Below are 14,500 nucleotides of genomic sequence, written 5' to 3'. Positions count from 1 at the left end.
ATAGTCAAGCACAAGCTAGGGGTTCCCAGAGAATGCCCTGAAAGTATGCTCAAGATGAAAATCTGAGGAGGAAAGAGTTGAGCAGTGCAATCAATCTTTTTAAACTTATAGCTCCCCCACTAGAGTGAATCTCACTTTGTGGTGCTGCGCTATACTGGCAACCGCTCCTCTTTTGTAGTGGCTGCAAATAGCATCGATAAATAACTTCTAAACTATAAAGACCTTTTGTCCTGCTGGACCGAATCTGATAACCCAAACTGGGGGTTAATTACCTACACACACATTCACGTGCACTCACATACACCGCCGAGACCCTTCTTGCAAGCACCTGAGCCCCCCTTCCCATAAGGGCTACCATAGCACGGTACAGTAAGCTTTTGTTGTAGTGCACTGGAGCGTGCAGAGTCCACGGCTGCAGCGGCAACAGCATTTGGGTTATGAAACGTTTCACTCTACCACATCTATGCTTCCACAGCTGGAGCTCGGCAATCTGGAAGGGACCTGTGACAGTCAGGAAGTATGAACGATAAATGATGACAACACCCATATGTTGCCAGGGTCGCTCTGGAGCAAACAGACCAGGGGGAGACATACAAGACCTGGGGTGGGGGTGGGGGGTGGGTCGTCAGGCCTGCCATCATGAAACAAGAAATGGCTTCAGCTACATTCGCACAGGCAATAAATTATTTTCACTGAATCCCGGGACACGTACAGGATGAGCATTTACGTTTGTTTGTAGCACTAATAACCATTCAGAAACACATAATGCTGGTCGAGCAGATTACACTGCTTTGGTATTGTAGACATGAGATAGAAAGTTTGTGTGTGAAGTAATCTAGGCCACAGGCAGAAGTGTTTGTTGGCCGGCTCCGTGAGAACAGTGGGAGGAGGGAGTAAACGGGCGCACTGATGCCAGCAGCACAGAGCGGGATTACTGGAGACTGGACGGAGAGAATTTGGTAGCTGTCTCGCCGTGATGTACATCTGTGACTGTATTGAAGTCTCAATTTTTGATATACAACCATGTAAATTCAATTATTCAATCATTTATTCTTTGTCTCATTTATAAGTAGACCCTGTCTTCCAACAACCATGAAGGAAATCCTATTTCATAGTTTTGCTTTATACTTGCAGTTTCACATAATAGGACTATTGATAGCCATGGTGAGACTAGAGCTCTTCGGATGGTCAAGCTATGTTATGACTCAATAACTGCTAAATGGCTTATAATGAAACATTTTGAACAGACGTTAGTGAAGTTCACAGTAGCATAAATATGATTTTTCTGTCAGGTTGCATTTTAGGGGGTTTATTCTGATATCTATAAAACAGCTGAATAACCATGTTCTTACATTGCTACCCATCTCTGGTGATACCCTCCTAAGTCTACCATCCAGTCAAAAGTTTAACTTTATAGTACATTCCAACTATCACCAAATAACTAAATAAGCAAGCCTTATTGGTTGAGGTTCTTATTTGGGAATCAGTTGTTGTTACTGTGTTAAAGTGCTAAACTACAGAGATGAATAGTACATATATCTATTGTCTCTGCATCAGAATAATTAGATTGTAAATCAAATTTAACTTTATTTATATAGCACTTTTCATACAAAAGGTTGTAACAAAGTGCTTCACATACAATTAAAATGATATACACATGCACACGACCACACACACGAGTAAACATTCAGCTCAAAGCTAAAATACAGATTAACATGGCCACAAGCCCACAAGTCTTTTATTGATTGTATAACATCACAAGCAAAAATCCAACGACTTTGTGCATTTGGTCAAAACCAATTTTTTTGTTCTTATATTTTGTCATCAGGTTTTCAATTCAAGATGAGTGGCCAAAATTCATGACCAATAAGTGTTAGAGGTCACATACAGAAAAATATATCAAGTGCAAGCTCCTATCAGTAGAGAATAATTTTCTGCAATCAATTGCCCTTTTGTTAATTTGGTTTACCCTTTATTGTCACCAGAAATCTTCTTTAGTGAGCCCTGATCTGTTGAAAAGCTACCTTGTTCTAAAAACAGTTTTTAAACCCACAGATACAATACAGTCAAGGGCAAATTCCATATGTGGACCAGGTCATTGTGCATACCGCGGGTCAATTCGGCAACTGACTTTAGTTTGGACACATTTGTTTAAAATCCCTCAGTTTGAACAACAACAAAATGATCTGAAATTGTAAGGCGCTTGCTTACAGAGAGGATTTTTGTGTTTTTGAGATGATCAAGAACAGGAACTCCATGAGAATCAGACATGACTGCAGGTTACATTGTGTGTTTTAGAGATTGAAGAAAGATGAGTTGTCACACGATAGCAGGTTCCACTTCCAGGTTTGGAGGTTAAATCCTGTGTCGCCCTCTCCGTCTATGTGTCAAAGTGTCGTTGGGCAAGTTACTGAACCTCAACTTGTTCCAAATGGTGTGCGAACATTTTGTAGTGCAGCTGTCACCACTGGTGTGTGTGAGTGTGAGAAGTGGTGATGTGAATGATTAAAGATAGTAAGTTGAGACTGTTAAAGGAGCATAATGTGCTATAAAAAATAAATTCCATTTATTTGTTACACAGCAGATGTCCTCGGTCCTGAACCCCAGCTGTCAATTCCTTTTCAGAAATAGCTGCCGGTTTTCAATTTTGAACATTAAGTTCCACTTTTAGCCATTTACATCATAAAATTAAGATCTGCTGTGAAATGCCAATAAACACGGTCACATGTGGAGGCAAGAATGACACTCTTCCTCACTGAAAGGTATTTAAAGGCAATGGGAGAGAACACCTGACTGACCGAGTTGAAATGATGTCAAAGACACTCCCATGAAAAATGACGAGAATCGGTACAACCAAGCAAAAATGAATATGGACATGCCTAAATGCACCAATATCTTCCGTTACAGACCATGCGCTTTAACCTAATTAAATTAAGAGCAATGATTTATACAGGTTTGTCAATAGGTCAATTGCTTTTGTTTGCCTCAAGCTCACAGTGAGTTAATGATGTGCCTGATCCCACCTCATTTTAAGACGAGCGCGCTCACGAGCACCTCGAGGTGTTCAAGTACATTTATTCCTCACACTGCCTGAGTACTGAACTAGCAGCTGCATTGCTTTGTACAAACACGTAAGATACAGCCCCGAGTGTTTTTAGTTTGTGAACCAGGTAGGACAGTTCAAGACAGCTTGATGTGTCAATAAACCCGAAATGACCACAGAAACACAGGCTGTTCGGTTTATGCTCAACGGCATGCTTGCAAAACATCCGACGGCTATATCAGGGACGATACCTCAGGTGTTTTCCATGTGCAGTTAGTCACCGTGGGAATGTGTTTATGCATGCATTGTATGACTAACCTCATTAATGCACGGCAGCACTCTGTTGAATAACTACATGGTGGAATGGGCAAATAACGTTTGGGGGTTTAAGGTTTAGGCAGAAGGGAGTGGAGGATGGAGCGTAGAGAGCTGGATTAACTCTTTTGAAGGACATGCTGAGGACACCGACAACTGCTACAGCTGTATTCATAAATACCCATTATGTATTATTATCAACTACAGATTTGAATTTTTTTTTTTTTAATTTATAGGATTTTATGATATGCTGAAATCAACAGAGAACCGACGCACCATGATGAATATCCGATGAGTATCAGTATTTGCGAAAATATGTAGAGCTCCATTTGCACAGAAGACCGAATAATGAGATTTGACGATTAAGCTAGAGATAAACAAGTTGGCCTTAATATTCTCCAATATCTCCTCTGTTAATATTCAGTTTCGCCTTTGTGTGTATTTCTAACCCATTCCAGATTTTTGCTGTTTAGCAAAGTATTTTGAAAGTGTAGTTTCAAAATGTTGTAGAAACTGCTTTAAGCCATTCAAACCTGGAGCGCCACGTGTGCGGTTCCGCATTTTAAAGAGCTGTGGCTGATGAAGTTGGTAGTGATCCTGAGACATACTGAGTGAGAAAAGCTAAAAAAAAAAACCAAAAAAAAAAAACCCCCAAGTTCTAAAAGTAGAAGCACACAAGAATTGAAAATCACGATTAAGGTATACATGTTCAGCTTTCCCTCTTAGGAATGGTGAATAACTCTCCCCTCAACAGTGTTGGCGCAAAGCCAGTCATTCCTAATCTTTACATGATTATCTTTCCATCATATTTCTCAAAAACTAAATCAAATATCCTTTTTCCCCCTCTTGTTTCCATTCCATATCCCCTCCAATAGACTTTGAGAAAACTACTACCACTGGAGTCAAAAGGGATAAGAGCTACAAAATAAGAATCAACTCAAAGTTGACACAAACAATCTTTTCTGTGGTTTGTGCTCATTAGACGGGCTCAGGCCGACAGAGCTGCAGGCACAGCAAGAGATGCAGGTCAAGGAAAGAGCTCGTGTTAAGAGTACTGAAGGCATGAACGAATTCAAACAAGCCCACTCACGGTCATCTCTCCTACCGCCCTTCATTCCCTTCTCCTGCTATCCAAGCACTGAGTTTATGTTAGTGGAGCTCTACAGTGTCCTATCGAACCACCTGCAATAAACAGTAATCCGCTCCAATCACATGTGTGCACTACATCAGCAGATAGATTAAAACACTGACTGATGGAGACGACTCCTCAGGTTAAAATCAATTTCAGCTTACATACAAAGCTGGTATGAAGCTAATAACGAATAATGTTGCATTGATTGGAAAGCTGTGGTGCAACCATTGCATTACAGATAAAAGGCGCAGCTTCAAATAATCGAGTGCATGATTATCATCCATGTGGACGTGACTGTATTACTGTTATGGGGACCAAACCCTGCACACCACACATTCTGGGGAATGCTGTCTACATTAAAAAAAAAATGCAAGTTGACATCATGAAAAGTTGAATGTTTTGGGGGGGAAACATGTCTGAATGTTAAACTTAGGTTAGGGTAAGGTGAGGCATGACAGAGTTTACAGTGAGTCAGTTGAAAATTAATGTCTAAGTCAATACGATGTCCCCAAAAGGCATGAAAACACAGTGTGTGTGTGTGTGTGTGTGTGTGTGTGTGTGTGTTAGGGGCAAGGAAGGGAGTCATACTCACCCGTAAGTGGTGTTGCTGGCCCTCTTACTGGTTGCCCTCGAGCGGCTTGACTTCAACTCTCCACTCATGCTCATGTCTGCATGGAAGAGCAACCAATTAACTTTGTACAGATACGGGAGAGAGTACTACACAACAAAAGGAGTGAACAATACAATACACTGTCTGCTCAGGTTGATCCAGAGCTTTAATTTGAGAAAAAGAAAAAAAAAAAAAAGACTGTGGAAGTCTTTGTCATCACTTTACAGAGATCAACACAAATCCACTATTCTTAATGTCAAAAACATTCAAATGCACTGATCTGGTTCCATTTCAAACAGAACACATCATGTACCATAATAACTTACTCCTAGGGGAACATTCCAAAACTGTTAGTCAAGTGTGTGTGTGTGTGTGTGTGGGGGGGGGGGGGGGGGGGGGGGGGGGGGGGGGGCTTCTTGGTGATTTTTTTTCCCTTCTGTTTATTTCCTTTTTTGTTGCTTTCTTTGCTTTAGTAGTTATTTAAATTTATGAGAATATGATTGGTTGAAAAAAAAATAAAAAATCACAGGATGCAAACAGATGGACTGGAGAGCGGGTTGGATTTAATACACCTGCGCTTCTTCCTACTCTTTTCTGAGCATGTTAAGTTTTCATTTTCATTGTATTCAGGTTTTTTTTATTTTTTTTATTTATTATGTTCGAAATAAAATGTGAGAACGACTATAAAGGCTGCATAAGATTGACAGCAGCTGTGTTCATATCCATCTTCCCTCAGAGCATATTGAGTGCTCGTACCACTTACTATACTCCCATTTTGTCTTCCATGTTTATGCATATTCCTATTTGTCCAGGTAGGAGGCATCTTAAGGCAAACTGAATCCGGTCCCCTGGACCTGGTCCAATGCCCTGAAAGACGTTTTGTCCTTTATCCAAGTACTTCGTCCATCCATTCATTTTCTATTCTGCTTCATCCAACATCAAGTCGTGGGGTGAAGGCAGGGTACAACAATGACAGGTCACCAGCACATCACAGCCCCAAAACAGAAAGACAGACAGCCACACACGCTCACACTCATAAATACAGGCCATTTTGAGACGCCAATTACCCTAACATTTATGTTTTTGAACTGTGGGAGAAAATCAAAGCGGGCACAGGATAACAAACACCTCTAGACTACCGTGACTTGAAACTTTATCTCGCCATAAAAATATTTAAAATAAAACACCTTTTACATGTATACATGAGTTCTCTTTGGCTATTTAAGCGGAAGCCATCTTGGTTACAGGATTTACTAAAGGTGCAGGAGAGCAGAGGAGAGGAGAGGAGAGGAGAGGAGAGGAGAGGAGAGGAGAGGAGAGGAGAGGAGAGGAGAGGAGAGGAGAGTCCGGTCTGACATGGACAGATGGGTGGTGAATGGAGTGTGACTGAGCCAGCTGCACATACACTCACACAGCGTGACTGTCAAATGGCTGGAAGCTACAATTAATTAAGCATGGGTTTGAATGTGTGGAAAGAAATTCAGACACGTGTATGCGGCCTCACCTCCCACAGCAGAGATAATTTCCTGACAGTTTATCGTCGAGCGGTGACCTGCTAGATGGTTCCTCTGCGGCCAATAGTCTCTCTGCTGGAGAAGGAACTGGCTGCTGCTGCTGCTGAAACCTTCACTTCATTTGTCTCCACCGTGGACCCACGCAAGCCAGCCAATTACTTTTATGTGCTAAATTTGAGGGGTAAGGGCAAAACCTATTTCAAACCAAATGTACGTGGGGATTCAATATTCCAGGAAAGATGCCTGTATTTCAAATGTCACTTATCGTTTGTTATCATTATGCAACAGGGATGTCAAACTGTCATTCTGAAATCCAGAAGAAAATTCAGCCTGTGACAAAAAGGATACCGTCACTGGTAGTCAAGACTATATTACTTACTTTAATTACATGATGCACAAGGAGAAATCAGGTGAAAAAATAAAACTGAATTTTATTCGACAACACGCATCTCCTCCTTCACTTAAAGGACAACGAGTTCCACCAAATATGTTCAATATAATGCAGCATCCTTCACACAGGAAGAATACTGGCAGGAAAAACCAAACAGAGTTTTACGACGCGTGTTTGCAAAGCCACACGACGACTGTATGATTGACTGCATGATGGAGCCGTTCCACAGGAAGAGAGGGGAGGATGCTGCTGAGCACAGTTATCGTGCTCAACAGGAGCAAAACCTCAGGAGGTAATCAGAGCACTGTTTAGTAAACAAAATCCTATACGCCACAGTTTGCTCCTCCAGTGCAGGCTTCACATACATGCCCACCAAGATTACTGGGGACTGTATTTCTGTTGTGTCTCTTTCTGCTTTAAAGCAGTGACGATGCTTTCAAGCCTTTAAAAGCTTCAAACTAAGAGCTGTTTGGGGAGTTTACGGTTTCAAAAGATTGAAAGATCTCCCATGGAAGACTTTACTGACAGTATTATTTATTTTAGCCATTAAAGCAAAGGTATATACAAGTAATACTTCATCCATCGACGTTCAGCACCTTCTTTGTCCGGATGGAAACAGGGTTAGCAACAGCAACTGACATTTAATTGGGGGCACGAAAACGTGAACCTTACCTCAATTGTCATCGCGTCACACGATGACAATCATTGTGTAAACCTGCCAGCCGTCAAAGTATTATCCAAAGAAAATAAAAGTCAAACCTGACAGTAATTTATCACAAGAAGCGCAGGACTTAATATGTCCTTGATATCACTTTGTGGATATTTCTGTGTGTTGTTCACTATAAGAGACTGAAATAAATGTCAAACTTATATTATGACAATGGTAAAATTGTATTGTTCTTGTTTGGCAGCAGTTAAGCTGCTTAGGACTCTGTTGAATAGCTTATTAATTCCTGAAGACGGAGACTGAAGTGAACAAAGTAGCAAAGGAGAAATGTCCAACCCAATATTAATGTTGACAGTGGAAATTACAGAAATCATATGCACTCTCTCTGCAGAGGGATAGAATTAACTGAGGCATAAAAAGCAACGCGAAGAAATCAAATCAGTAAATGAACAAATAAAAAGTTTGCTTTCATTTGGTAGTCTGGACAATAAAGACAGGTTTGTAGTGATCTCCAAGTTTAACTTGTTACATTATGAGATGTTATGTTGAATCGAAAACATTATAATGATGATGATCATCTTTCAGCTCCTTCCCTCATGGGTCACCACAACAAATCATGATCATTTAGCCAATTCTGACACAACCTACAGTGGGATGGGGGTGTGTGTGTGTGTGTGGGGGGGGGGGGGGGGGGGGGGGGGGGGGGGGGTCGTGAGAAGTAACTGAGTTGAACACAGAAAGACATAGAAATGTGTTGTATTCGTAAAAACATTCATATCCCTTCTATACATTGTTTTCATATGCCATCAATATATAAAACCAGAATGAGTTGATGCTATCAATATCAGAAGATATTTTAGCTTTCATTCATGCTTTCTGGTAAGTTTCTTTTGGATGTTTGTTTGTTTTTTCAACAAAAGGAACAAATCCTATAACGTTTCGGTTTTCTTTTTCTATTTACATTCAATAATTAAACAAAACAAAAGGGATAACTTCAACATAATTATGTAATGTAAATAGCTCAGTTTAACTTCAAACTTTACAGATAACTACAGTGGTTTTATAACCAATTTATTATGTTTAAGAGCCTACAGATTAAGTTTTGAACCTATTTCCTGTTTTATGTGGAGGTTTATAATATGTAATGCAGCTTTTCGCAGGAACAGTAGAAAAGGAGGGAACACAAATGCACACAAGGAAACGGTGAATTCAAATAAACTCAACATGTATTAACAGGACCCCAATGAGGCACTAAGTCAGTATGTGATAAACTACAAGCAAGAATATTTCTGTAATTGTGTCTCAGTGACTACTTATCCTTTTTGCTATTCTATGATTATTTTTGATTGTGCTAATTTAGTTTTAGGTGAAGCTATAGATTTTGTCAGTTGGAGGTTATGCAGTTATAAAAATATGGAAGAGAAAACAGATAAAAAATAGGTCTCTTTTTGTGAAGATAAAGAATTTTTCCTTTGAAATTTCTGATAAGTCTTTATTAGTGTTGTGCTCCCATTGATACACTTGTGGTTTTTGAAGCTTATTTCATTCCCTTAATTTTTCTCTATTATACCTACAACAAACTGTGTCACAGAGATGTGTATTCTAATGAACGTATTAATAGTTTTACACCATAATTATTTGACTTTATGCTTCATAGAAAAAGCTTAGAAGATTTGGATTGCTCTCTCCTGGCCAAAATTATTTTTAGTTTGAAACAGTGGACAAGAAAAGTCCAACTAAAAATCTAGTAATTTGACCCCCCAAAAAACAAAACCCCACAGCAGCTTAATATAACAGGCAACAATTCTATATATACATAAAATAAAAAAATAAAAAAATCAGAAGTTGACTGGAGGACACATCAAGGTCAAGTGTGTTTGGCCGTACTGAGTTCTAAAGCTTCAGCCTCTGCACAATCTGCAGTCTGTCACTGTGTTTTGTATCAGAGGATGTCAGGCTGGGAGCCAGGCAGCCGCTTCATGCAGAGCCAAAGTGAGAGCCAGCTTAATCACACTACCTGGAAACAAAATTACACAGCAACAATGCAGAAAGCTTCCCTTGCTCTGAATATCTAGAGGGGGCAGAAGAAGGGCAAGTGCTTGTTGGATTTCCCTCACAGGCATCAGTCGCCCTGCTGGAGTGTCCTTGAACTCTCTATCATCTTTAGGAAGGCTGAGCCTGCCCGTATACACTGAGAGATGTCTTTATTTTGAGTTGCAGACTTTAAGTAATCCAGTAAACCATCAAGATATATACCATCTTTGCATTGAGCGATTTTGTGCACTTATTTTGTATTCACATTTTAGCATGTTGCCTGATCCATCCTCTGCAGATTACATGAACATTTGAGTTTGCCAACGCGTGGGAGACGAGATAAATGATCAGATAAACCTGGAGATGGATTTAGTGTCTTCCGCCTTCACCCAATTCTCTTTTGATTCTTTAATTTTCCACATAGTGGATTGAACAGCATCCCAAAAATTTTCTGACGTGTTTTTCCAATTTAATTTAACATGCAAATCACCTGCATCCTGATTTCACACAAATCAGTTTTTTCCACAAATATATCATCCAAAAAGTCATAAGCAAAAAAAAAAAAAGAAGGTATTTTCGTAAGAACCATTAGAATGAGGACAGCTTTATTTATTTCATTTTAACAGATGAAGGGGCTTTGAGAGACAGTTGAATATCTTGCTGAAAGATTATGCTGCAGCAAGATAGTTTTCTCTTCCGCTTACATTGATTTTGTTGGCTGTGTTGTACATGCCTTCTATCAGTGCCATCTCTTTTGATGTAATTGTTTCTGGCAGAGCTCGAACCTACAGCCTTTTGATCAGCATAACTCAGACAGTGTGTCAAGATGAAACACTGTCTGCAATCAGGAAACAAAAACAGATGGGAAAAAAATAAGATTTTTATCATTTTGCTCAACACATTTCTTCAGCCACTTTCGGTAAAATGTTCGTTAAAATACCGAAACTTGCCAAAAAGGTTTTGTTGTCTCTTTCATCTTGAAAAAATTTATGTGATCATTTGGAAGGTTTGTTACCACATTTTTTTTCCCGCTTTTTACTGATGTTTCAAACAATTCCTAGCTCAGGAAAGCATGTGTGAGTTCTTGACATATGCACAGTTTTTAATGCAATCTTTAAAAAAAAAAAATGTGTTAATGAATACATTACATATGAGGTGGTTTGTCGATGTGGATATAGCATGCATGCCTCAAGCTGACGTACACCCACTCTTTACATCTCCCACTGCAGCAGCTGACCTCAAATCAGGCTTGAAGCCAAGTGGCAACCATGAAGCCTTAGATTCCACTCTCATGGCTAAATGCGATATAATCACAGACTTCACTGTCAACATATAACGTGGATTAAAAGCCTAAAAGAAAAAAAAGAAAAAAGTAAATATAGGAAAAGAAGAGTCACTTGATATGAATAAATGGCATGTTGAAAGAAATGCCAAAAATAAAGCTTGAATATGCGACACGGCAGTGAAACAGGAGGCAAATTAAAGCTCTTGCTTTATGTTGAGGGCAATACAGCACCAAGACTAGAACCTGAATACATCCAACATCAAATACAGACAGACTGAGATGACTTTGAATTTCCCTGTGAAGTCTTTCAGCCTGTTCTGCTGAACTTGTCTTTGCTTTCTCAACCGACACATAGCTCTGGCAGCAGGCTCCAGTTTCTAAACTAGTGTTTAAGTTAAGATGTATCTTCATCCTGCATGCAACTGATCCAGGAGTGTTCAGAAATACAGTCCACAGTTGAAGACAAATGTGTGTGCAATCCATCATGGGAGACCGTTTTGTACAACACAATTAAGCCTTTGGCTATTTCTTCCTTGCAGACGTTCATGACATGGGCCTGTATGAGAAACCGACACCTCACACTTCTGATCTAAAGAGTAAATCTGTCTGAAGCCTCATCGCGGTGTTTACATCACACAGCCCAGGTTTCCCCTGGATTTCCTCTCCTGGGTCAATGTGTCTGCCTGGACAGTGACAGACAAAACAGCCTTGGTATGCAAGTATGGGCGAAAGGCTAAAAATGGCAGGAGTGAGCGAGGAGAAGACAGTGAGAAATACTGCCTTTAAGAAACACCGCTGCATGCAAACATCCGGTAACACACACACACACACACACACACACACACACACACACACACACACACACACACACACACACACACACACACACACACACACACACACACACACACACACACACACACACACACACACACACACACACACACACACACTCCATCTATCCATTGTACTCACATCTTGGGCTGAAAAGGGTCATATCAGGGATGCAAAAGACCCAGAAGACTCCGACGAGACCGTAAAGCCGAGGATTTCTTTGCTTCTTTGTTGTGAGTGTCTTCTTCAGTCGTCACTCTCGGTGTGTGTGTTGTGTTGGTAGTTCGTGTGTGCAGATAACCGCTTGGCTGGCTGCTGTGATACTACTGAGTCAGGGACAAACCAGCTCGAGAGGCACCAATGGAATGTACCAAGTGCGATCCTGTGGCGGGGGTGGACAGGGGCGCAGCGGGCTGTTCCATTAGCGGTAAAACCGGCAGGAGGAGGACTAGGGTAGTGTGCAGCTGATTCCCTCTCAGCAACAGGAGCTTGGCGGGAGCTCAGGGCTAACAAATTCCAGCGAGGCAAAGTGGAAGCTGTTTTGTCTGTGTGTGTGTGTGTGTGTGTGTGTGTGTGTGTGTGTGTGTGTGTGTGTGTGTGTGTGTGTGTGTGTGTGTGTGTGTGTGTGTGTGTGTGTGTGTGTGTGAGAGAGAGAGATCCTGAAGACATAGTCTTCACATGACATTCACAATAAAAGAGTAAGTAATATATGATACACACTGGACAGGTCACCAGGGCCCATCACACAGTGCAAACACAGAAAGACATATAACCAAACACACACACACACACACACACACACACACACACACACACACACACACACACACACACACACACACACACACACACACACACACACACACATTCACACACAAGAGTACTTTACACCAAGGTGGTGAAACAACCAGAGCAAGTCGAAACAGATTTTTTTGTCATGATCTGCTCTGTTTGTGATGTTAGTGGTTAGGATTTATTGTTCCCGGACCAGGTCAGGGGCGATCCTGGCCATACCAAACAATGTTGATATTCTAGGACTGGTCTGGGGTGGTCCCAGACTAAAATGTATTGATCCTGTTTGTCGTGGTCCAGGACTACACAGGGCAAATTTATCAGTCAATGACCAATAGGAGTAATGCACAAAGTCACATGACTGCGGAAGCCTAACAAGGGAGAAATTACATGGGATAACTGCTAAAAAAAAAAAGAAGTCTTCCAACAGTCCCCTCCTTTCTGTTTGCACCAAGCTGTAAAGTGCGGGCGTATCCATGATTTTGATTTTGGCTTACTTCAGAGTTACCAGTTAACCTCACCTGCATGGTGTGTCCATGTATGTGTTTTGTGTTTATGATTGTACACTGGGGACATGGGACCTCACTCTGAGGAAACAAATGTTTTTACTCATCATTATGCCAAAAAGGGAAGAAAAGAGACAGCATCGGTATAATGGATGGACTGATGAGCATAAAATGCTAATACAGTACCTCATTGCAACACTGAGCCTAAATACTTTGTGGTAGGTGAGCCCCTTGTAAACAAAGTCACAAAGAAAATGAGGCTTTCATTACAAGTCAAATAACATCATTATTATCACGCAACAGCAATTTTTCCATCACCGGAATCTTGATCATGATTAATATCGTATCTGGAAACACACCCTGCAGATGGCTTTTACATATTGCATACTGTGCATGCTGTCTAATCGCTGTTCCATTTTTGTTGTGCCGTAGTTGAAGAGAATACACCTGAGGGTGTTTAATCTTTCTTGCACCCAAGGAGGGGCTTTCATGTGGCTTTAATTAGCTTCTTTAACAACCAACACAGAGTAAGACTGGCTGCAAGCCAAACTTTAATCTTAGCCAACTCTAAAATGATTATTACCTCTTTTCACACTACACTTAACCCAGGCACAGTTGCATTATTAAACTGTTAACCCTTAGATCACTGTGTTGTCAGTTGCGTGACAAGCAGCTAAATTACCCCTGGGCCACAAGTGATTGAGGTTCAATAGCACGACTTTACAAAATATACATTGAAGAGCAGTGTATTTGTTTTATCATAAAATAAATATAGCATTGGGATTTTGATGCTGGTGGGTACATTCATATTCGCCAATCATTTAAGTGTTTCCATCTAAAGAAATGTTTCAAAATGCACATGTAAATCTAACTTTGATCCAGCAACCATATAAGTCAGAGAATCCTCTTAAATCAGCTTATAAAGTCACAATATCTAATATAAAAACTTAATAGAGTTTGTTATGGTTGTATACACTTTTCTTTTTATACACAGAAGACTTACTTCTCAAATCTGTTGTTAGGTTTTATAGTGTAGGAGCTGGAATATTACTGTAAAAGCCAAATTAAATATTTGTAAATGCTAAGTCAAACCTTGGAACCTCTGAGTTTTATTTGTGTTTGTTGTTGTACGAAGAACATTTAGACATATGCTAGTTTAAAACATTGCTTGAAATATGATGCCTTTTGCCGCCCGAGTCGCACATAAATCACAAAATATGTGCACCTTGATAAATCTTGAAAAGAGCTCATAATTGCTTTGTTCGTGATACATTTGATGCAGTCTTAGTTTTACCTGCAACTGACAGCTTCACTTGAAATGTTGTGAAGTTTCTGGGCCAGGCAGCATTGTGTGAAATACAACTCAGACTGTGACCA

At 40.4% G+C, this 14,500-nt stretch overlaps 1 protein-coding gene across 2 annotated transcripts in view; it reads right to left on the bottom strand.

Annotated features, from left to right (window-relative positions):
* Positions 1–12,392, bottom strand: part of LOC308127260 (RNA-binding Raly-like protein) — a 44,927-nt gene extending 32,535 nt beyond the window's left edge. Inside the window, exons 1-2 of one of the 2 annotated variants that reach the window (XM_080492185.1) lie at positions 11,967–12,392; positions 5,083–5,158 (exon numbers count right to left, since the gene is read on the bottom strand). In XM_080492185.1, the coding sequence (XP_080348311.1) occupies positions 5,083–5,158; positions 11,967–11,988 (98 nt within the window). In that variant the 5' untranslated portion in view covers positions 11,989–12,392. The remainder of the gene's footprint in view (positions 1–5,082; positions 5,159–11,966) is intronic. The other variant, XM_080492184.1, reaches the window with a different exon arrangement.
* Positions 12,393–14,500: the final 2,108 nt, after the last annotated feature.

Source organism: Lipophrys pholis (assembly GCF_963383615.2).
Source record: "Lipophrys pholis genome assembly, chromosome: 2".
NCBI lineage: Eukaryota > Metazoa > Chordata > Actinopteri > Blenniiformes > Blenniidae > Lipophrys > Lipophrys pholis.
Note: the sequence above shows the minus strand (reverse complement) of the source record. Positions and strands in the feature narration are given on the sequence as shown.